This window comes from Castor canadensis, chromosome 1, assembly GCF_047511655.1.
Source record: "Castor canadensis chromosome 1, mCasCan1.hap1v2, whole genome shotgun sequence".
In the NCBI taxonomy this organism is placed as follows: Eukaryota; Metazoa; Chordata; class Mammalia; order Rodentia; family Castoridae; genus Castor; species Castor canadensis.
The window spans coordinates 25,544,190-25,569,481 of NC_133386.1; the positions used below are offsets into that span (position 1 = coordinate 25,544,190).

At 35.7% G+C, this 25,292-nt stretch overlaps 1 protein-coding gene across 12 annotated transcripts in view; it reads left to right on the forward strand.

Annotated features, from left to right (window-relative positions):
* Reps1 (RALBP1 associated Eps domain containing 1) overlaps positions 1–25,292 on the forward strand; it is a 76,410-nt gene that overhangs the window by 16,784 nt on the left and 34,334 nt on the right. For 8 of the 12 annotated variants that reach the window (XM_020174484.2, XM_074073481.1, XM_074073491.1 and 5 more), the window contains 7 exons: positions 17,173–17,296; positions 19,332–19,528; positions 19,657–19,810; positions 20,324–20,445; positions 20,958–21,120; positions 21,410–21,473; positions 22,857–23,011. In XM_020174484.2, coding sequence (XP_020030073.1) covers positions 17,173–17,296; positions 19,332–19,528; positions 19,657–19,810; positions 20,324–20,445; positions 20,958–21,120; positions 21,410–21,473; positions 22,857–23,011 — 979 coding nt within the window. The remainder of the gene's footprint in view (positions 1–17,172; positions 17,297–19,331; positions 19,529–19,656; positions 19,811–20,323; positions 20,446–20,957; positions 21,121–21,409; positions 21,474–22,856; positions 23,012–25,292) is intronic. The other 4 variants (XM_074073505.1, XM_020174485.2, XM_074073499.1 and 1 more) reach the window with 1 other exon arrangement.

Here is a 25,292-nt window from a genome sequence, read left to right on the forward strand (position 1 = left end):
CTTGACTTAAAGAATAAATATTAAGTTCTAAACAGCATGGGTGGCCCATAGACATGGCAGAAAGTGGTGTGCAAGTGCCTGAGGTTTGGGAAACATGAACATTGTGGGTAAAATGCCAGGCTTTGGCATTATGCAAAGAAAAGCTCACATCTTGGCCCTGCCAATTTCTAGTCTGTGACCTTGTTCAGGAACTTTCTCTTCATTATTTTCATTTACAACATGAAAATAATAAAGCCTGCTTTTTAGAGTCATTTCAAGAATTATCTTAAGTTCTGGCATATCACTCCATCATCATCACCACTTTTGTAATTTTGTTTTTTCCTTAGCTAAAAATCTTTGATAGAATTTTAAAGTTGATTCTTAGGAATCTTGCCAATTATTTAAATGCTCTGGGCCTTACCTTTCTCTGAGCATTAGTTTTCTCATCTGCATATTGGGACTAATATAGAACCTGCTTCATAGGATTGTTTGAGTACTAAATGAATTTATAAAGCTTCTAGAATGGTACTATATAGCCATTAGCTATTACTATTGTTATTATTCCCCTAGAAAGAATATAGATTTTTTTTTGATAATTCTGAAGGCTTTTTTTCTTTGTTGTTTTCATCATGAGTTGAGAATATTTGTACGTTTATTAACTACCTACTAAGTGTGAAGCATGGTCCTACTGTGATCGTGGTAAACAGGGAAGTGACAACAAGGAGTTCTTCAGCAAAACCTCTGTGAACTACCTGCATCCTAAAAGTATTGTAGCATTCAGTTAAAAAAACTCAAAAGGAAGACTGTAATAGACCCCCGCACACTGAGGGAACTTTTGAATCCACTGTGAGCTTGTGTGTGCCTTAGATGGTCTAAGTGAATAAAATGCCAAGGAGCAGTTGATATTTCTATATAATCTATCAGCATTTCTTTATAATATCACTTGCACGGCTATTTTTCTTACTGTTTTGTTTTTTAATTTTTATCTATTTTATAACATACCTAGTTTTAGGATGAGGAGGTTTTTTTGTTTTGTTTTTAAGTCTGTGGACTAGTTGTGTTTCTAAAATGTTAGTTACAAAACAAATGTGGTAAGTCAGACATCCCCTCCCTGTGTGTGTGTTTGTGTTTGTGTGATTAAATTGGTCCTGTTTTATAAGAAGGAAAATAGACCCTAATGCAAAATAAAAAAATTAGTTTTTCATCGTCAAATATTTAATACTGAAATGATAATCTACTCAGTTACAAAATACAAATACTGATACTGAATTTTGTAACAGATATTGTTCCTCTGGAGCTAGATTTATAGACAGAGTTTAGTAGGTGACTTATTCCACATAAATCCCAACAAAGTAAATTTAACTCCTTATATATTTGATTTTCATAACAATTCATATTTAAATATACGTGTGTCATTTTTAAAGTAGTCACATATCTAATAATTATAGCACAAACAATTTTTAAAGATTGGATGTTTCCAGAGGTTAGTTTGTGTTGTAATTATAGACTTCATATGAAATTTGCATTTAGAGAAATAACATTTACACTACAGCAGATGTTAGTGCTAGAATCTAATCCTTTAATTTTTTTAGAAAGGAAGTTGAGATAAGTGACACTGATACTGTCATAGCAAGCACCTGTCAAAACTTGATTTTGATGTGTGATACTGGATTCAATCCCCAGTACCACAAAAACAAAACAAAACCTGCCATTCAGAGACTTAGCTGCCAAAAACTCAATTCTTGTTTTATGATACAACCTAGTAGAATTCTGTTATACTCTAGTTTATTATGTGGATGTAGCACTGGGCAAATATGATTCTGTATAAAGTGACGTATTTAAATAATTAAGAGCATGGGTTTCAGTCTAGATTCTGCTTTCTGTATGCTCTTGACCAAATTACCAGAGCTAACTTTTCATCTGTAGAACAGTACCTACTTCATAGAGTGGTTATTGTATACACTTAATGTTAGCATAGTAATCATCTTTTCTTGTCATCAGCCTCACCTAAAACAATCTGTAGTACAGGCTGTTAGTTGGTGCATTGTCCTAACACTGAAAGAAGTTGTTTTCCCTTTATCATAAGTAAAGCGATTTCTCAGGCCCATGTTTGCTGCTGCTGACCACTGGTAATATATATGCCAGAAACACCATTGGTTCTGAATCCTGTTTAATCTAGCTTCTGCTTGCTTACTGCAGACATATCACAACTCCACTCTATTCTTGGTGTTCATTAAGAAGTGTAGACCCCTGATTCTGGTGGCAACATACGCAGTATGAGTGCCTTCTGAAAGAACACACTGTAGAATCATCACTCACCACTACTTTCCCTGACCACCGGTGGTTCACTTAGCCTCTCTGTGCTTCAGTTTTCTTATCTGTAAAATAGGAAAAATGTCCCTTCCTTTCTGGGCTGTTACAAAGTTTAAATAAGGTATAAAATGCTAGAGTGATGCCTGGCTCACTGTGTTTAAATGTTTTATGGTAATCTTTTTTTTTTTTTTTCCATTTTGATTAATGGCTCTGGCCATAATTGTTTTCTATGTAAGAAAACAAGGGTTTAAAAACTAATAACTAGTTCCAGAAAAATAGTACTCCTTTATCAAACATTAATATTTTATATGCCATATTATGAGGGAACAGATTGGAAAATTATCTTTTCATGTTACCTTGTGCACTTTATTGGTTAAATAGGATCATTCGTCTTTAATGGAGTCTTAGAAGGGCAATTAAATTTCTGGTTTGCATAAGACAGTCTTGTCCAGGCATGATTAAAAGTAGTGCCCCCTTTCACTTGTACTAATGTCCCAGTTTGGATATAAATTTTCTGGTCATCCTAAGTGTAGGTTACTCACTGAATTCACTTTGTTGGACTGCCATAGCCCAATAGTATTTTCTAAGGGCAGATTCCATTTTAAGTTTAACGATGGTTTGTAGTATTTTCTAAATACAACAAAGAATTTTCAAATTTTTTGTTTTTGTGAATTTTCTCCTTCTGTTAGCCTGTATTTCAATTTAGTTTTAAGAGATTTTTTTCTTTAATGTAAATAATACACTTATTTTGATTGGGAATTTTAGACTTAAATGAACTACTATTAAACTCAAAAGGCAGTCCTATCGTTTTTCATACTAGAGTTCTTATGTTTGAGGCTATCAAAAGTGTTTTATTCGTTTAGATAACCAGTAACTGTAATACTGCTTATAGCTAGTAAAATGTTTATTGGACTGTGTGTGCTTCTCTTATCAGAATAGATAGTCAGTGAGCGCTTATTGCCTAAAGCAGATAGAATTTAGAACTAAAGAATTAGGAGTTAGATATTGTTGAAGGGACTCTCCTTAATTACCTGTAGTATCCAAAAGTCCACATCAAGAATTCCATGAACATGAAAAACTGCCTCAGTCCTCTTTTCTGTCGATTATTTGATTCAACACATTCTTTTTATAATTCCTTTCCTTAGCAGGTAGAATAAAGTCTGCCTCCCAAATGCTAAGAAGCTTCTAGGTCCTATAGCAGTAGTCTATATTGTGATAGAGTTCTTTTGATGAATTTCTATGATAATATTAGTAGGGGAAAATAAGACATATATTTGAATATTCTCTGCTGAAAAGTTACAGAAAACACTTAATTTTTGCATTAAGAAATACATCTTTTATATTTCTATACAAATACTTATGTAAAAGGAAATCAGTACTTATCTGGTACACACCTAAAATTTCTTTTTTTGTCCATTTTTATCTTTTTCTTAAGTTGACAAGAAAAAATTGTCTTTATTAGGTACATTATGTTGTTTTGCAATATGTATGCATTGTGGAATGGCTAAATTGAGCTATGTTATATTACAAAATAATTTTTGTGTATGTTCTAATATTTCTGTTTCATTACCTGCATAGCAAGAAAATCCTGATGTTGCTATTTAGCTGTAGTAATTCTCCTATAAAAAATTTTACACATTTCTTATTCTTGAGGTGTTATGTGGAATAATATGCGCCCTATGTCAATATCACAACATTTAGATAGTTTATTTTGCATACAGACATACTGTTGAAGAAAGACTTGGAGAACATAAGCTCACTGGAGTAGAAAAGTGTTTAAAATGTAAAATAGAGGTTGTGGATCAGGGTTTAGGTGGGGGAAAAAAAGAAAATGCCTATTTACTTTCATAAGTGTTAGCTTAAAATTAGCAGGAGTAGGAAAATGAGCAGTGTGGTCACTGCAGTATGTGGGTTAGAAATCAAAGATCACTTGAGTTGCATCAGCAAAGCAATAAGCAGTTAAAGGTTTTGGATAGAAAATGTAGTGGAAGTGAGATATTTGCTCCAATACAACTGCTGAATATCTTAAGAGGGTTGGTCCAACTGCACTTCACGTTAGACCTGAGTTTAGAAGGGATTTGGCAGTGGAGTTGGCCACCAAGAAATACCAAAAGTCATTTAGGATTGCAAGCATGATGATGAATGCAATAATGAGTATGAGTTACCTCCTTATTTGTTGGATTTTACTGAGTGTTTAAATGAAATTTTTTAACAAAGGAAAAAAATGTTAGAGATTAGTGTGTCCACAGAGCTGAACATATTCTGTGTTGATGGTAGAAAGAAAAGCCATTTTAAAATGAGTGGACTTTGTTGTTATTTATTCTCTTTGCCCTTGACTTTTTTCATTGACCTGTTCCCTTTGTAGCAGGTACTACAGTGCTGAAAATAATATTAAAAGTGCCCATGAATCATATATAATCCAAATCATCTTGCCACAGTAAAATAATGTTTATTGTTAGAAAATGAGCTTTCCAGTAGGAAAGAGTTCATTCAGGTGAAGATTGAGAGAATGATTTTGGTAAATCTCATAGGTGTGGGCCATAGGGAAGCAGTTCCTTTCAGCAGAGACTGACCATGTGCAAAGAACAGTGCAGAATTTGCAGTGGATTACAGGGTGACTAAGCCACAGTCTTCCACTCGGAGCTTAGTGGAGGCATGCTGGTAGGGAGTATGTGACATGGTCATCATAATTATATAGGTAGTTAAGTAACACAAATGCAAGAAGTTGGAGTTCTGGGACAAAGTAAGAAAAGAATTTGGTCATGGAGTTGGGCAATAGAAATTGTTACGGGATGTGGAGAACTGCTTAATATATCCATTGGCCATTCATGTCTTCCTTTGAGAAATGTCTGTTAAATCCTGTTGCCTGCTTTTTAATTGGTTTGTTTTATTCCTTTTGAGGTTTTGGAGCTCTTAAGTGTTTTCTCCCATGCTGTAGGTCATCTCTTCACTTTGTTGTTTCCTTTGCTATGCAGAAGCTTTTTAGTTTGATGTTATTCAATTTATCTATTTTTGCTGTACTTCTGAGGTCTTCTCCAAGAAATCCATTCCAATGTTCTGAAGTATTTTCTTGTTTTCTTTTAGTAGTTTTAGAGTTTCCATTCTTACAAAATCTTTAATCCATTTTGAGTTGATTTTTGTACTATGGCCACGTTGTGGTCTAGTTTCATTTTTTTGCATATGATGGTGAGGATATGCAGAAAAGAGTCCTTATAGTGTGGGAATCTAAATTAGTACAGCCAGTTTGGAAATCAGGGTGAGGTTCCTAAAAACAAAAAGTAGTACTACCATATGATCCAGCACTCCAGTACTGGGTATATAACTACAGGAAATGAAATCAATACGTTGAGGAGACATCTGTCGTCCCATGTTTATCATACCACTATTCATAGTAGTTAAGAAATGGAACCAGTTGAAGTGTCCATTATCCATCAGCAGATAATGGATAAAGAAAACATAGTCCACATAACAGAATACTATTTAACCATTAAAAAGAAGGAAATCTTCATTCATGACAACAGGATGGAATTGGAGATCATTATGTTAGGTAAGTTAGGTACAGAAAGACAAGTACTGTGTGATTATAAAGAAGTTGAGAGTAGAGTAGCAGTTACTGGAGAATAGTGTGGAGGGAAAAACAGGGAAAGATTGTTGATCAGTGGATTCCAAGTTACAGTTAGGTAGGAACAAGGTGTTCGGGTGTGCTGTTGCAAGGCTGAGTGACTGTAGACAGAATTCATATGCTACATATTTCAAAAAGCTGGAAGAAAGGAGTTTTGAAAGTTTTCACCCTAGAGAAATGATAACTATCTGAGGAGATACGTTTAGGTGAATTTAAATACTGCACGATGTATATGTGTACTGAAACATTGAATGTTGTCCTGTTAATCTATACAATTTTTATGTTTTAGGTTCCAGTTAAAAATATACTTACACATCATGGTGCAGGCCTGCAGTCTCAGTAACATGGAGGGTAGAGGCAGGAGGATTGTGAGTTCGAGGCCAACCTCTGGGTTGCATAGCAAGACTCTGTCTCAGTCAATCAACCAATCAATAAACAAACTTAATTTTTAAAACTTACATGAAGGGGGAGAGTCTTAAGGTGGGTCATGATGGATGAGTGTAATTTTAACAGGCAAAAAGGTTGGAAAATGATGTTGTGAGAGGGAAAATAGCAAAAATACAGAGGCAGAAGAGACTGACCTAAAAAAAATGGGGAAAGAAGGTTGGGGTGACAGAATGTAGAGGCTTGACTTCTAGACTTAGAAGCTTGTTCTTTAAAATGTAGTAAAATTATTAGGAGCTATACATTAAGTCTGTTAGTTTGGTAGTCTGTGTGTAGGAGTAGAGAAAAACCTACAGCAGAGCAAATTCATATTCAGCCAGCCAGCCAACAAATATAAACTGACCCTGTCTGTAGGGCAGGTGCTGTGAGTATAAGTAGCCTTCCCTATTTTCTGGATTCTCTTTCTGTTTAGAGATCCCGACAATAAATAAGCTGCCAGTACTGTGCTGAAGGAAGCCTCTGAGGTTGTGGCATTTGAGCTGAGACTTGTATGACAGAAGCAGTCAGCCAAGCAAAGGTCTAGGGCAAAACATAGTGTAGATGTAGCAAGCACAAAGCCCTGTAGCAGGAGTAGTCTTGCTTAAGAAAACAAGAAGAGATATTATAGAATCTGTACTGTTGGAAAAAAATATTTAAGAACTGTACTGGTACACCAATGAAAGATGAGATGATGCATTTCTAAAAATTACTATCCTTTGGTTACTTATAGTTCAGTTGTCTCAGTACCTTGAATCACTTGATCAGATAAGAGCTTATGTAAAGCTCATATACACTAATTCATTGATGATGCCAGATAATAAGATAATATTTTATTGATGGCCTGATCTTTTTTTTTTTCCTGAGCATGTAGAATCTTAGGAAGCTGAAATTCTCTAGGACCATATACAGGCAGGTCAGGTTTATATTTAATAATACCTATATAGATGACTATTTTTCATGAAACTTGGACTCACTTTTTCCCACCCTACCCACTCTGCCCATACCTAGAGGGTAGGATCCTTGCCAAAGGATATGAAGGGACATTATTGCAATTTTGCCATTTCTTTTATTGCTATTTTTCTAGTGTTAATTGTAGAACACCATCTGGGACAGAATGTGCAAGGTGGTCCAAGTGTTTGCTTGGTTTGCATGTTTTTTGAGTACATTAGCATTTGAAAATGGGGACATATAGAATATTCCAGATACCCAGTTTTTTAAAAACATCCAAAGATGGCATCATTGGACAGGTATTCATGTACAGCAGCTGGTCTCCTTTACATCTGTATTCCATAATCACTACTTTCCGCACCTTGCCAGTATTACCAGTTTACGTTACTTGTTGCGCTCTTAGACGCTGTGCTTTGCGGTGGCTACTCTGAAAGAAAGAGTCCCTCCTGTCACTGTGCCACCCCCAGAAGAGAGGGTGCATTATCTAGTAACATTTCTCAAAGTAGGACTCAAAGCCATTGATCTGTAAATTCAAACCTACTTTCATGACAATACTAAGATATGATTTGAGGGGTTTTTTTGTTTTTTGTTTTTTTGTTTTTTCTGTCTTGATGCTTGAATTGATGCTGTTTGTTGCTAATGATAAAGTTCAGTTTCTGGTTAAAATTAGAATTTTAGAGAATTTATTTGCCTTACATGCTTGGCTGTTTGGCAAAACTTAATGACCTATCTGATGAGATCAGTATTACTAATTACTAATATGTTTTGCAAAAATACTTTGTAAGTAAAATGTGTCACATTTGGAAAGTCTCCATAATTTAGTAAACCAGCAGTTTACAGATGATCAATGTAAAAAATGCAGTGCCCCAAGATACAAATGGATTTTAATGTCCAAATATGCAAAAACATTTATTGATGTGGCTTTAGATTTAATATATTGAAACTAACCTTTAAGGAAGTACTACTTGAGTTTTGATATAGTATTAATATCAGAATTATCTGTAAAGATTATTTAAATACTCCTTTTTCTAACGTAACGTTTCTCTTTTTACTTTAAATAAATTGAACACAGAAAAATACGAGAATCTTCTAAGGCATGCATTAAGAAAATTTGTACATATGTGAAACAATGCACTCCTTTCACTTGAGTTTTTACAAAAAGCTGTGGGAAATAATAACTTTCATACAACTAGGTTGGTGATAGCATTATTCTGCTTTTTAAACAAACTCATAGGTACATATATTTTGAATTTTCGCAGTTTTAACTATAACATAGTAAGTATGAACAAATACAACCTACAAAGGCACAGTTTTTGAAGGAGTCCTCAGTGATTTTTAAAAGCATCTAAAAGGAGAGACCAAAAAGATTGAGATTCACTGCTCTAGAGTTTACAGTACTCATTCTCAGTGTGTTATACCAAGCCATCTGCTATATGGACCACTAGTTTTAAAGCCTTTTAATAGTCATTAGCCCCTAAAGGGGAGTTGTTTCTAGAGTGTAGGATTGTTTAGTGCCTCCTATGGGCTAAAATGCATTCTGGAATCTCCAAAAGGGTTATAATTTACCTCAGCTTGCTCAGCTGCAGACCTTTTGACTTGACTTGTGTTCTGTGGGATGCATTTTGGAGCAGCATCTTAACATAAATGCAACACTTAACACAGTTAAGAGTTCTGGGCAGCTTAGGATGGGCTTTGGACTCTGACTTCCAATCCCAGCTCTGTCCTTCATTAGCTTCAGTTTTCTAGCCTATGAAATGAGGATAATGGTAGCCAGCATAAGACAATCGTTCTGAGCAGAAAGTAGAGCATCAAGCAAACATCCTTCCCCAGAGTGGAGAATCATTTTTTATCATTCCTTGCATTTTAATAGATGTCAATCTCCTTTATACGAATTCCCATGTTACTAAAGTTAGTCACAGAGAATTATAGGGAATAAATAGTCTGGCAAGTTAGTAGAACAGTAGTTACAGTAACTGGCCATCTAGTGTTATGCCTACAGGTAAACCAAATGTCTAAGTTTTAAAGCCATAATAAAAAAAAAACTATGTCCACTATTCCAGTCCCACTTAACCTGAATAATTTTTACAAAAATGAAAACAACAGAACCACCTCATTATTTTCCCTTCCCTTCCTTACTTTCTGTCCCAATCCCTCCCTTTCCCTTCTGTCCCAGTCTGGCCTTGAACTTTTGATCTTGCTGCCTCAGTCTCAGGAGTGTTGGGATTACAGCCGTGTACCACCAAGCCCAGGCCTGGCCCACCTCATTTTTTAACCTGATAATGCGTGGAAAGTGAGGATCCAACTTTTTGCTGTATTTTATTATGTTGAACCTTTCATAAAATTTCATTTGGGGAGACATTAACAGCTTCCTGGGATGATCCTATCTCAGTATTGTGTATAGTTTCAATATATTGTTCATTCTGTCTTTTGTATTCTTATGTTCTGTGATTGAGCTCATGGATTCAAGCTCACATAAGTAACTAGGCATCTGTTTCACTTTGGTCTTTTCTTCCCTTGAGTAAGATAACTTCCACATGCTTTCTTGTTCTTGACACTCCCTGCACAATCACCTTCCGAACGTAAGAACCAAGAGCACCCCTGTGCTTTACCCACTCCTCCGTTGTCTCATGGAAGAGTGGAAGTATGTGTGGTGCAGAAAAGGCACAGATTTGTACCATAACTCTGCCCCTCGTTGGGCCCTTTGGCCTCAGGCACGTTACCTGGCCTCCTGCTTCCAAGGTAAAAGATGGGACCCCTGGGGTATTTAGTACTGTGCTCAGCACTGTATGTGCTTACTCCTGGAGGATTTTTATATCTGATATAAAAAGGCTGCTCGTGTACTCTGCTCATTGCAAGGTTCTCTGGGCCATTATTAAAGAATGATTTATTCTTGTTCTATACAATTTGAAAAACTTGTTTGTATTTCTAAGCTCATGGCATGTAAGATAGAGGGCAACAGCTGGAGACTGCTGATAGAAAAAAAAAAAGACACCCGGTTCCAAGGGAAAAGTCTCTGGTTATTACAAAGAACATGAACATAAGCTCTCTTAACAGCATTATCGTGTGAAAAAAATTTTGCTTTTTCTTAAAGGGCTAAGTAATTTTTTTTCTTTTATTACTCATATGTGCATACAAGGCTTGGGTCATTTCTCCCCCCTGCCCCCACCCCCTCCCTTACCACTCACTCCGCCCCCTTCCTCTCTCCCCCACCCCCTCAATACCCAGCAGAAACTGTTTTGCCCTTATTTCTAATTTTGTTGAGGAGAGAGTATAAGCCATAATAGGAAGGAACAAGGGTTTTTGCTGGTTGAGATAAGGATAGCTATACAGGGCATTGACTCACATTAATTTCCTGTGCGTGTGTGTTACCTTCTAGGTTAATTCTTTTTGATCTTACCTTTTCTCTAGTTCCTGGTCCCCTTTTCCTGTTGGCCTCAGTTACTTTTAAGGTATCTGCTTTAGTTTCTCTGCGTTAAGGGCAACAAAGGCTAGCTAATTTTTTAGGTGTCTTACCTATCCTCACCCCTCCCTGTGTGCTAAAGCTTTTATCATGTGCTCAAAGTCCAATCCCCTTGTTGTGTTTGCCCTTGATCTAATGTCCACATATGAGGGAGAACATACGATTTTTGGTCTTTTGGGCCAGGCTAACCTCACTGAGAATGATGTTCTCCAATTCCATCCATTTACCAGCGAATGATAACATTTCGTTCTTCTTCATGGCTGCATAAAATTCCATTGTGTATAGATACCACATTTTCTTAATCCATTCGTCAGTGGTGGGGCATCTTGGCTGTTTCCATAACTTGACTATTGTGAATAGTGCCGCAATAAACATGGGTGTGCAGGTGCCTCTGGAGTAACCTGTGTCACAGTCTTTTGGGTATATCCCCAAGAGTGGTATTGCTGGATCAAATGGTAGGTCAATGTCTAGCTTTTTAAGTAGCCTCCAAATTTTTTTCCAGAGTGGTTGTACTAGTTTACAACTAGTAAACTAGTTCCTTTTTCCCCACATCCTCGCCAACACCTGTTGTTCGTGGTGTTGCTGATGATGGCTATTCTAACAGGGGTGAGGTGGAATCTTAGCGTGGTTTTAATTTGCATTTCCTTTATTGCTAGGGATGGTAAGCATTTTTTCATGTGTTTTTTGGCCATTTGAATTTCTTCTTTTGAGTAAGTTCTGTTTAGTTCACTTGCCCATTTCTTTATTGGTTCATTAGTTTTGGGAGAATTTAGTTTTTTAAGTTCCCTATATATTCTGGTTATCAGTCCTTTGTCTGATGTATAGCTGGCAAATATTTTCTCCCACTCTGTGGGTGTTCTCTTCAGTTTAGAGACCATTTCTTAAAGGGCTAAGTAATTGTGATTCAGTATGGTATATCAATTTGTGTTGCCCAATCAATAGTTCAGAAAACTTAAAGAAAATGTGAAAGTACCTTACATCTAGGCAGCTTCCATCAAAAATTATAATAAAATCCAGTGGGGGATGCATCTCAGTGATGCTCATCAGGCTGACGGCCCTGAGTACAATTCCTCAACAGATGCACACACGGTTACAGTCAAATCCTTGTTAGAACTTACAGGCATGAACTCTGAGCACTCAGGAAAATACAGTTCTCATAAGTGACTAACCCTGGCTACACTAATCTAAGCAGGTATTAAGGTGAACTAGGGTGTATTTTCTCTTCTTTCCTAGAAGTTACCGACTTTTTTGCTGATTTTTTGGTTAGTGACTTTTTGGTAAACATTGGGAAACAGAACATTTAGAAAATAAGTCAATACTGACTTTACCTAGGACTAATTTATTTTTTTGAGTCAGGGTCTCAGTAGATGGCCCAGGCTAGCCTCAAACTTGAGCTCTTGTTTGCCTCAGTACTGGGATTACAGGCATGCACCACCGTTCATTCCCAGATCTGATACTTCTTTTTTGGAAAGGGAGTAGTTTTATAGTTTGAACTCAGGGCCTTACTTTCACTATATAAGACCTGTACCCCTTGAGCAACAACCCAAATCCCTTTTGCTTTACTTTGTTTTTAGATAGGGTCTCACACTTTTTTGCCCAGGCAGGCTGAAACCCAGATCCTCCCATCCCCACATCCGAGTAGCTGGGATTTCAGGTATGTACCATAGCTTGTTTGTTGAGGTGGCCTCACTTATTTTTTGCTGAAACTGGCCTTAAACCACAGTCTTCCTATCTTCACCTCTAAACAACTGACATTAAAGGCATGCTCCACCATGCTTAACCGTGATACTTCTTTTTAAAGTTAGTGAAAAGTTAATGAAAATGTTGATCTCCCTCTTGTCTCAGACCAGCAGCCAGAATTCTTTGCTGGTCAATAAGTTATACCAAAGTTTTTAGTACTACACTTTGTTATATTTTAAAGCATAGTCTATTTCTAGAATTTTGTTCTGTAGTTGTACAAGTACACAAAGATACATGCACAAAAATGTGGATAGATATTATTTGTTATAGAAAACTGGAAAAACCTAGATGTCCCTCAGTTGGGGATCGGTTAATTTGGGATAAGTGTATATCGAAAATGGAATACTATGTAAAAAAAATGGGAGAAGGTGAGCATGGTGGTGCACACCTGTAATCTCAACACTCAGGAGGAGGCTGAGGCAGGAGGATTATAGGTTTTCAGGCCAGTCTGGACTGCATAGAGAATTCCAGGTCAACCTAGGCTAGATAGTGAAACCCTGTTTAAAAAAAAAATGAGAGAGACCTGTGTATGCTGATACAGAAAGATTTTTCAGTAATGTGTGATGAAATCATATACAATATGACCTTATTTGCATAAAACATATGTATTATGTGTGTGTTTATATACATGTAGAAATAATTGGGAGAACATGAAAGGAACTGTTAATTCTGGTGGGAATTGTAGGAACTTTGAATTTCATATCCTTAGGTACCATTTCATTTATTTTACCGTGATCATGTAGATTTTATAATGTTATGAAAATAAATCTTAATAGTTTTGCTACTAGTGGTATATCAACAACCATGGCTGACCCCTGGATTTCTGAGGTGAGCTTGAAATCTAATGGAAGCAGTGTAGGAATCTGTATCCCAACAATGCTTCATGTGTTCCTTGTAGTCAAGTAGCTAACCGTGTTGGAGAAAGAGCAAGCGTGCACATAAGTGTGAGAGATTAAGATTAGGATGAAATTACCATAGAGGGGAATTTAAAAGAATGATGCTGAACTAATAAATTTCAGATTTTAGAAGTGATGAGTAATATTCTGAAGGAAATTATCAAAAATTTTAGAATAGAAAATAATTTATTTCAAATAACAATTAAGAAACTGAGGCACTGAGCCTGGAATCATAGGTAAATTTTTTCAAATTTTCATGAATGCCTAATCCTAAATTATTTCAGAGCAGAGAGAAAAAAGCAGGGCTTTTTAGTTCAGCATAAAAAGTCAGCATAAGACCAATTCTATACAAATTGTATTTTTTGGAAATTTAATTGTTTTAAAGTTGTGATTAAAATTTTATAAATATTTGAAAAGATAATATGGAACTCATTCCAGGGATCAAACAATATTTCCATGCTAGGAAATCTGTTAATATACTTACTAATAATACTAATTAATAAAATCTTGTGGTTTTCTGCCCTAAATGCACATAATAGAATTAACATCTATTTGTAATTTTTGAAACTATGAAATAAAAAATAAAACTTAAAAGAGTGAACTAGCTAAATAACTTAAAGGTGTTGCCTTGTTAGCCAGTATCATGCTTAATACAAAACACCAGAAATGATCTCGTTAAAGTTTGAAACAAGCCTATAAATGCCCATTCTAAGTAAAATCTCAATTTATTCTGACAAATGATTCTAAAGATTATTTGGAAGAATTTATGACAATAGCCTAGAACATTCTAAACAAAGTAGAAAATGAGAGCACGACTTACCAAATCACATATTTAAGTATTAACAAAGTAGTATGTTACAGGTCCAGGGGTAGCTGTATAGAAGTGTGAGGAGTCCAGAACTAAATATAGCTTAGCTTTTCAAATTACTGAAGAAATAAATAAATAATAAACTATCAAGGAGTACCTAGAGAATCCCCAAGTTGCTATGCATTGCAAAACTAAATTCAAAATTTGTCAGACTTACATGTTTCCAATATTAATCGTAAATATTCCAGAAAAAGACATTTATAAAGGCTCTTTATGTATGGTAAATTCAAATGTCATAAAGGGAAAAATGATAAATTTGTAAAATACTAAAATTCTGTATCACCAAAAGAGCTTTTTTTTCTATTTTTTTTTTATGGGACTAGGATTTGAACTCAGGGCTTAGTGCTTGCAAAACAGATGGTCTATCACTTGAACCACACCCCCAGTCCATTTTGCTGTGCATATTTTAGAAATGGGGTTGCTCAAACTATTTGCCAGGGCTGGCCTCTAACCATGATCTCAGCCTCCCTAGTTGCTAGGATTACACGTGTGAGCCAATGGCATTCAGCCAGAAGAGCTCTTTTGAAAAACAGATAAATTGGAAAACAGCATATACAGTACAAACTGGTTTCTGCCAAAGTCTTCATCTGCTGCTTTTCTAACCAGCCCCCTTCCTAGGCCGTATCCTCACCTCCTCACATTTCACACATTTACACCCATTCTCTCTAACTGCCTTCCTTCCTCTTGGAGGAGTTTCAGTGTCTGAGACATAGTAGATACACAGTAAATAGTCATTGAATGAACGAATTAATTCCATGACAGTTTAGAGGCCAATATTCATAACATAAAAAAACTTAAGACAAATAAACAAAACCAATAATTCATTTTAAAATTAGTAAAGGAGAAATATAATTCACAGGAAAAGAATTCACATAGCAAACAAGCATACATTTTGGTAAATACAAATTAAAACAGCAGTGAGATTTTGGTTCTTTTTTTATTGGCATTAAATTGTATACAGTAAGGGGTCTCATCTCGACATTTCCATGCAAATGTATAATGTACTTTGATCATATTCACCCCTCTGTTACTCATTCTAATCCCCCTGCCTGCCTCAGATTTTTGACTCTTGAACACTACCTCATTTCTAACCATTTCCTTAATGTCAACAAACTACTGTGACTTCGGGAGATCTTCCTTTTACCTAGTATGTAAGTTATCTCTTAGATGCTTTATTTTATAAACAAAAGTATATAAGATGTATAGTGAGCCCCTAAGAGGCATCAGGTGGGCAGAAAAGGGTAGTGGATTAAGATAATTGCAATAAAATGTCTGCATGGCCTGCAAGGCTGTGGCCTACCTTTGTTAACTGCAGTTTCTTCATAGTTCCTTAATGGTTGGTTTAAGGCACTAGTTTAAATTTCCTTTGCCCTTTACATTTCCTCAGGAGTGCATCCCCCTTAGTGACAGAACCAGGAATTTTTTTTTTTTTTTGCCAGTACTAATCAGTCAAACATGATGACTCTGTGCATGCAAAAAATGGTTTCTTTTGTGTAACATTGTTTAAACATTGATAGGCAATTTTTGCAATTCTATAAATACTTGTCTTCAGACTTAATATCACAGCATTTCAAGTGTACCTTACCACCATTTAAATGTTACAGGAAGCAGAAAATGGATTTAATATACAGGAATTTATATTATTTGAAAAGATATGACTAGGATACTTTGTACTTATTTTGTTTTAACATAGATTCACAATACCTGTACAATAGAAATCTCCCTCTTTTTGAGTTAGTCTCAATCTGAAATCTTCTTTTTTGAGTCTGATACTTACTTGCCAGTCTACAGGTACTTGCAGAAAGATTACTATGATCAGTGTAGATCCTTAAAAGCATTCATGCCTTAAAAAAAAGAGAAAAAAGGAGGGAGCAAACAAAAACTCTTGTTGTTTTAAAGAAAAGTAGTGGAAGGGGAAGCTACATGAAGAAAATAAAGAGGGTGAATGTGGTTGATGTACTTTCTGTATAAATATAAATATGGAACATTGAAACCTGTTGAAGTCACCATAAGAAGGGGAATGGAGTAAGAGGAAGAATAATGGAGGAGATGAACCAATTTAATAATACATGTATTATTACATGTATATATGGAAATGGCACAATGAACACCCCACCCCCATCCCATGTAACTACCATAAAGTAACAAAAAAAAAGTTTTTAAAATGAAGAACAGGAAAGTAAAAACAGTCCTGTCTGGGGATGGGTAGCAGTGGGAGGGAGGAGAGCATAAGGAAAAGGTGAAGGAGGACAAATATGGTAGAAGTATTTTGTATTCATGTTTGAAAATAGAACAATGAAACCTGTTGACATTGCTCTAAGAAAGAGGGGAGGAAGGATAAAGGAGAAAGGTGGAGAGAGTGAATCTAATTAAGATATATTGTAAGCACTTATGTAAATATCATAATGTACCCCTTTGTATAACTATAATATACTAATAACAATGTAGTCTAACCATATTAAATACAATTAAGAAAGCCCTACTCTTAATCTCACCTAACAATAGCTAATAGGATTTGATACAGTTTCCAATTTTGTGTTTATATGGTTAAGATTATGTATCTTTACTTTTCCTTAATGTATCCTTAGAGTTCTCCCATGTTATTATGTCATTTAAATGGCTGAATAATATAGTCTGTTGGTTGCATACAAAGAGTGTAGGTGGTATGTTGTTTCTTGAAAAAAAAAATTCCAACAAAATTGCTTAGTACATGGATTTTGATAAATAAAAGAACAATAACCTTATTATAAAATTAACGTCTTTGTTTTTAAACACAAGCCTGAAACTTAAGGAAATTGATTGTAAGTTGAGACAACCATAAATTAGATAAGTATTTTGGAGAAGTACAACCAAGTTAGATACCTGCTTTTTTTAACCAAAATTTTTGCATAAATTTTAATGCTAATGTTGTGTTCTTTTACAGATAATGGAGCTTTGTGGTGCGACAAGACTTGGATATTTTGGAAGAAGTCAGTTCTACATTGCTTTGAAACTTGTAGCTGTTGCCCAGTCTGGTTTCCCGTTAAGAGTGGAAAGCATAAATACAGGTAAATATGAAATATAACTGAAATAAACATACCTTCTACTTACAGTGAAGGTGAAGCCAATAGAACTTTTCAGTCTTTCTAATATAATAGCACTGTGGCATTAAAATTTCATTACTGTCCTCACTTGTGTTTTCACATTTGAGATTAGAAAAGTATGTCTGTCTTACATCTGTTGTAGCAAAGAATGTATCATACATATTGGATGATGATATATGCTCAAATGGCAGTTTTTCAGAATTCACTAAAAATCACCTAGAAAAAATTCAGGTGAGTAATTGTATCAGGGTAAATGATAAATTATAGTAACTATTTTCATATATGGCTTCCTTTTTTTCTTCTTTTCTAATATCATAATGTTAGACTTGCTGGGCTTTTTTGGGGGTGTGTGGGGATAATGATCCTATTTTAAATTAGAAATTATCAGCCAGAACTTCATGACTAATAGAGACAACATTCTGGAACTTAGTTACATGCATAGACCACCCTATAGGTATCACCTTGGATAATTTGTTTTTCAGTTATTTGGAGGCTTGTTGATATGGAAGAAGATAAACATTATAATTTAAAGACAGATGCTTAAGTGCTGAGGGTTCTAGAGATTTCATAGAGAAAGGAGGAAAGAGAAAACTTGAGGTTTTTTGTAATATCAGAACTTTTATAGTTCTAAGTATTAATTCAGTTTATTGATCAGATACATGTTTTTTCATTTTGGATCTCTAATTTGTCACCTGTTCTAGTGTTGAGAGTTTATATTCTTTTTCATGTAATTTTGAATTCTTTTATGTACATACTGGATAAGCTTAATAGTTTTCCTCCTTCGTGTGGAGGTTCTAAAGAGATGAAGGTGATGATGCAGTAGTGAGATACTGTGCAGCCATTTTGTTCTGGTCTAAAGGTATGAGTTTTGATTGATCTGCATAATTCACAGGTTTTCATCTTTCTCCTCTGTTTAAAATTGAATGTAGATTTTTTTGGCTGTAGGACAGTCATAAGCCAGACTAAGAAGGATAAGCAGAATGCCACGTACAATGCCATTGGTAGACAGGCAAGGTATTTCAGGAATTTCCACTTTGAAAATGTCTAAATTAAACTACTCTCAAATTTAGTGATATATTCTGTGTTTTACTTGGAGCTCTAAAGTCTTTAAACATTAAGTGTGTGTAGAAGCAGTCTACACTTTGGGGTCTGACTGATCTGGGCTTAAATCCTGTCACTTTCTACCAGAAGGGCCTTAACAATCTCAAAGCCTCAGTTTCCTCATCTGTAAGCAGGAGTTTTACAGGATAGATGTGATTATGTGTTGATATGAATGTAAGTGACAAACGCAGGGCCAGACATACAGTGGACATTTAATATAACTACTACTACTGTGTAAAAGGACGGCTTGACTTAACTTCTTCCTGGGTAAGAGTCTCCCTAAAGAATTCAAGAGAAGTAGTGTTCTAAAGTTTGTAGCAATAATCATTTTGTGTCTACTGTTTGTGTATCAGCAAAAATTCTAATACTTAATTCATTTCATATTTCAACTTCTAACTTGTGGCCTTTTTTTTTGCGATATTGGGAATCGAATCAAGAGCTTTATGCATTCGAAGCATACACTCAACCACTGAGCTACATCCCCAGTCCTTATGTGGCCTTTTTTTTTTTTTTTTTTTTTTTAAGTAATACAGGTTAAGTATCTCTCTCTCTCTCTCTTTTTTTTTTTTTTTCCCTTAGAAACACTAGAGTTTGAACACAGGGCTTCAATGCTTGCAAGGCAGGCTCTCTACTACTTGATCCACTCTGCCAGCATAGATTGAGTATCTCTTAATTAAAAAATCTGAAATCCAAAACTTTTTGAGCACGACATCATGCCCGGAGAGTTTTGGGTTGCGGAACATTTCAGATTTTGAATTTTCAGATTAGGAATGCTTATCCTGAAATGTCTATGCAGATATCCCAAAACCTGACAAACTCTGAAATCTGAAATAAGTATCCAATCCCAAGTATTTCAAGTAAGGAATATTCAACCTGTAATTGTTTTTGTGGTTAACAGTAAAGGATCTTCCTCTGCCAAGATTTGTTGCTTCTAAGAATGAACAAGAATCTCGCCATGCAGCCTCATATTCTTCAGATTCTGAAAATCAGGGGTCTTATTCTGGTGTGATCCCTCCTCCTCCTGGCAGGGGGCAAGTGAAAAAGGGATCCATAAGCCATGATACGGTTCAGCCTCGTGCACCTGCAGATCAACAGGTAAGCCGTATGTATAAATGTTACCAGCTGATGTCCTGTGTTGATGTTTACACTAAAACATTGATTGGTACTTACTATTATTAAAATAGCTCCTTTTAAGCAGAACTTTAAACTGACATTCTCTCCAGGAGCCCGCATCCCCGGTAGTTTCACCACAGCAGTCCCCGCCAACCTCTCCACACTCATGGAGGAAGCACAGTCGGCATCCCAGTGGAGGAAATAGTGAGAGGCCGCTTACAGGACCGGGGCCGTTTTGGTCTCCTTTTGGTGAAGCACAATCAGGTACTTAGAGGTTCTTTAGAAGTATCAGTTATTTAGGGTTATAAATTGAAAGAAACTAGATAATGTTTGTCTTGAGTTGCCAAGACAAATTTTAACTGTAAGTTAGGCTAGATAGAAGCAGAAGGCAATTCTGAAAATTTGTAAGTAGATGTATTGTTTTGATAAGTAGACTACATCTGTTGTCTCTATGATGTTTAGACAAGGACTTAAGAATACCAGATCCCCTGATAGTAGAATGAATAATTATTTCCCAGAATATTGGGAATATGTTATATAAGTTTTAGTATAAGCAAGCAAAGCACAAATAATAAACAACTAAAAACATTTAAATGAAGTATAGTTTTTAATTGAACCGAAAAGACTATTTTGGAAATTGTATTTCTTCGAAGTTGAGTTGTAAAGAAAATTGTAGTTTTACTATATATTTGTTTGTTTTTTTAACTTTAAGTAAAACCTGGTAACTTCATTTTCTTTCATCAAACATGGTCAGTGTGTTCTCTATTGTCCTTTCAGGGCCTTCTGGCGATGCAGTGTGGTCTGGGCACTCTCCACCTCCGCCTCAAGAAAACTGGGTCAGTTTTGCAGATACTCCACCAACCGGTACTCTTGTAACCATGCATCCTGCTTCTGTCCAGGTGTGACATTTTATTGTATTGCATTTGTATTTGCTTCATGCAGAGTATTGCTACAGTCACTGTTTTTATATTTTGTCCTTGCATATTTTATATATAAAGGTTTGCTCCTGTTGTAAAAATTCTAGAAATCTGCTGTGTGCCATTTTTCAAGTCTGTTATCATTGCATTGTTTGACTAAAGGTTTTGGCTGATTTTATGTCTGTTTCTAATTCCCTAGTGACATTTTGAAAGGTTTCTGCATCTGGCAATATATTTGCTTGGCTTTCTTAGCACATTTTTCATAACTTTCTGTTGCTTACATAATTGCTATCATTCTATATGTTTATATAATCATTGTGCAAAAATATATCCAATACCTGACTATAACAAGTATGTGGTTTGCTGATGACTTCTTACATTTTAAATATCCATAAGAAAGTAAGTTTTACTTTCAAGAAAAATTAATGTAGCAATCTTGGTCCATTTAATCATATAGATAGATACTGTACTGAGGAAAAAATGTTTCATTGCAGGACCAGACAACAGTACGAACTGTAGCCTCAGCTACAACTGCCAATGAAATTCGTAGGCAATCCAGTAGTTATGATGATCCCTGGAAAATAACAGATGAACAAAGACAGTATTATGTAAATCAGTTTAAAACCATTCAGCCTGATCTAAACGGATTTATTCCAGGTGAGTTGTTGAAAACAGAAGTTCTTCTAGATGGGATAGGACAAAAATCTCAATTTTATAATCTCAAAGACATTGTTTCATTGGTACTAAATTTAACCTATAAAGATCATAAATTCTCAAATTATTTGTCTAAAAAGAGTTTATAATCACTGGGGAAGAAAAACATGTTGTCTTTAATAATAAGGTTACCTTTTTCCCAATGAAAAAAAGTTTAAGACTCTTAACTCTCATTCTGTTCTTGGATCTGTGCATCAGAATAACATTAAACAATACTGTTTTAATATTTCAGGATCTGCAGCTAAAGAGTTTTTTACAAAATCAAAACTTCCTATTCTTGAACTTTCTCACATTTGGTAAGTGTAGTATATATCATTAGTTGGTTAATGTGGGTTGTTTCAAAGGAGTTACCAGCAGGTAGCTTTCAGATCCTTAAAAAACACTTTGTGGGCTAATGGAGTGGTTCAAGTGGTATAGTGCCTGCCTAGCAAACCCCAGTACTAGCAAAAAAAAAAATTGTTGGGTGCCAATGGCTTGTGCCTCTAATCTTAGCCACTAGGAGGCTGAGATTAGAAGGATTGCAGTTCAAGGCCAGCCTATACAAATAGTTCATGAGACACCCCCCCATCTCCAAAATAATCAGAGCAAAATGGACTGGAGGTATGGCTCAAGTAGTAGAGCATCTGCTTTGAAAGCATGAAGCCCCTGATTTGTTCCACCAAAAACAACCAATGAGTAGACTTAACATCTTCAAAACAGCCTCAAAGAACTCAGGCTTTATAGTAGCCAGCTTCTTTCTCACCTTCTTTCTCACTGTAAATAAGAAATTAACAATACCTGTTGAAAAGTTCTTTGAAAATGCTAAAGTTCAAGCTGTAACATCTGTTTCTTGTTGCTAGCACAGTGCATGGAATAAAAACTATTATGCATGGCTGTGTTTATCCTTTTGGTTTTTATCAAGTTTAGTAAGTTCTGTACTTAGCCATAAGTTTAAGAACTTATGTTAAACATAGACTAAGACTCAATATAGCTACCTTATAGTTGGAATTGGCCATTAGAGCACAAATTACAGTCACAACAACAAATTATCAGATAAGCATTTCTGCCCTATATCAATATACTTTTATATTGTAAATTATTTTGCTAACGGGTTTCTATTACCATCGATTAAAGAAGGCAGGTAGGTAGTACCTAAAACTGACAAATGAAGAACTAGTAGTATGTACATGCTCTTTATAGTTGAAGGCAATAAGTATAAAAATTGGTTGCCTTGCATGTAGGAAATGGCAGGGACAGTGGGCAGGGAGGCTTTGTTTTTGTTTCAAGTCTGGTAGCCTCTTCATTGCTTTAAAGTGCATGCTTGTTGAACTTCAATAACAATAAAAACAACAGCCCCCTCCCCACTCCCATGCTTTAGATGAAGCCCAGAGCTTCATGCATGCTAGGCAGGTGCTCTACCACTGAGCCACATCCCTACTTTTCATTTTTTATTATGAGAATTTCAAGCATATAGGAATATTGAAAGAATTATACCATGAACACCCAGATACCCACCACCTAGATTCTGCAGTTAACACATTTTGATATTATGCTTTCTTACACACCTTTTCATCTATGGGATTTTAAAAGTTAACAGTTTTTTGCACTTTCTCAGGGAAAGTATTTCTTTGTCCTCTTTTTGAGTACTGAAGGAATCCAAAGCAGAATGAAGTTATATTCATAATGAGTTTATCTTTTAGGGAACTCTCAGACTTTGATAAAGATGGTGCATTGACACTGGATGAGTTTTGTGCTGCTTTTCATCTGGTGGTTGCTAGGAAGAATGGCTATGACTTACCAGAAAAACTCCCCGAAAGCTTAATGCCCAAACTGATTGATTTGGAAGATTCAGCAGGTAAGATTGGAAGCCAAAAGGACCTGGTTGCGTGACTTCATAAACACAGTTCTTGATTCTGAAAACAAAGTCAAGCTAGATGTCAAAACTTAGCTTAATAGTTTAGATGTTTCACAGGTACAGTTTGGTGGGGGGGGGGGTAAGGGTGAGGTACTTGTGGGAAGGGGGAGTGAATGCAGGAGAGGAAAATGAAGAGTGGGGTTGATGGGCTTCCTATACATAAAGGAAACAGAACAATAGAAAATACCTTAGACATTTTATCAAGAGCATGTAGATTTGGGTTTAGAAAGATAATAGACTGAATTTGGATTTGTCTCCTTTTAGAAGCAATTAAAGAATATATGTTGAGTCTTTTTTTTTTTTTGGCAGTACTGGGTTTGAACTAGGGACTTCACAATTGCTATCCAGGCGCTGTCCCACATGAGCTGCTTTCCCAGCCCAGGGTGTTTAGTATTTATTGTGACTTGCTAGATTTGAAGAACATTTCACAGTTTTGGTATTTTGCCATTTTTAATTGCATTATATATTGTCTGAAGTAGGTATTCTGTCTACATTATAATCATTTTTCTATTTATTCCACCTTAATTTGTTGAGTGAAAGTAATCTGATTTACCATTAGATTTGAAATCACAAATATTTTCCTTTAAAACATCAAGTGTTCTGTAGACTCTAAAGAAATTGGGAATTTTTGAGTTTGATTTTAGAAACTACTATTTCTTAGCAAGAATGCTAGATAGTCATATTTACTGGTAGCTTTCTTTAAAAGGCAAAAGGATATCAAGAAGTAAAAATTAGTATTTTTTTTTAATTTTCAAGGAATAATAGTAAATTGAATTTTTTTTTTGGTGGTTTGAACTCAAGGCTTCACAATTGCAGAGCAGGCATCCTACCACTTGAGCCACACCTTCAGTCCATTTTGCTCTGGTTATTTTTGGAAATGGGGTCTTAGAAAGTATTTGCCCAGGCTGGCCTCAAACTGTGATCCTCTGTATCCTTCCGATCTTAACCACCCAAATAACTAGGATTATAGGCATTAGCCTCCAACACCAATGGAATGTTACATTCTTAATGAGCCTAATTAAAACCAAATTGTGTCTTCAGTGTTCTTTTCTAAATTATCATTTGCATATAATAATGAAAGTGATTTTATACTTTTAAAGGGGAAGTTAAAACAATTTGGGGACAAGAGTCCCCGTGGTTCAAGCCTATAATCCTAGACAGGGAGGCAGAGATTGGGAGGATTGGGATTTGAGGCCAGCCCAGGGAAAAACCTTTTCAAGAGCTCATTTTATCGGTAAGTGCTAAGCATGGTGATCTGTGCCTGTCATCCTGGCTGTGTGGGAAGTATAAAGAGGTGAATCATGGTCTAGACTGGCCTGGGCAAATAGTTTCCTATCTTAAAAAAAAAAAAAAAAAAAAAACCAACACATGGTGGACTTCATACACCTATATGATGTAGAACAATGAAGCCTCTTGCAGTGACTTGAAGTGAGGCAGGGAGGGGGTAGAAGGGGAGAGAGGGGGTGGGGGCATCTCACTATAGTATAACATGAGTCTGTTTGGAATTGTCACAATGAATCCCCCTGTACAACAAATACTTCCTAATAAAAAATTTAAAACTAAAAATGTATTTGGGGTTTTTTTTTATTTAAAAACTAGATAGTATACAATCATTCTAGTAAGAGGGGATAAAGGAGAAAGATGTATCTCACCTAGATACATTGTAAGCATATACAGAAATGTTGCAATGAATCCCTTTTGTACAACTAATAAATGCTAATAAAAGTGCTTTGAAAACACAACACAGAAAGGACTGGCAGTGTGGTTTAAATGGGGTAGAGCACCTGCCTAGCAAGCACAAGCCCTGAGTTCATCCTCCGGTTGGGAAACACTCACACGCACACACACGCACATGTGCCAGAATTTAGCTCTTAAATGAGCATTTCCCATTTATAAGGCAGAATCTTTTTAATCCAGAAAGATATGTGATCTGACTTCATTGTCTTTAAGTTATATAGAACATGAAATTACTGTCATGAAGATAGTCTTGTAGGAGTCAAGTGTGCTTTGGCTTCTCATTTTACTAATTAGGCCTGTGACCTTGAGCAACTTCTAACTGTTTATACCATTTTACACTATTTTTCTGCCTGAAATGTGGAATCAGTGCATTCACATTTCAGGCCCTGGCTTGTACATTAGCCTTTTTTATCAGCCAAATGATTGATTAGAAACTCTTCAGGAACATTTTTCTGTGTGAATCCTAGGACTTTTCTGATCATTT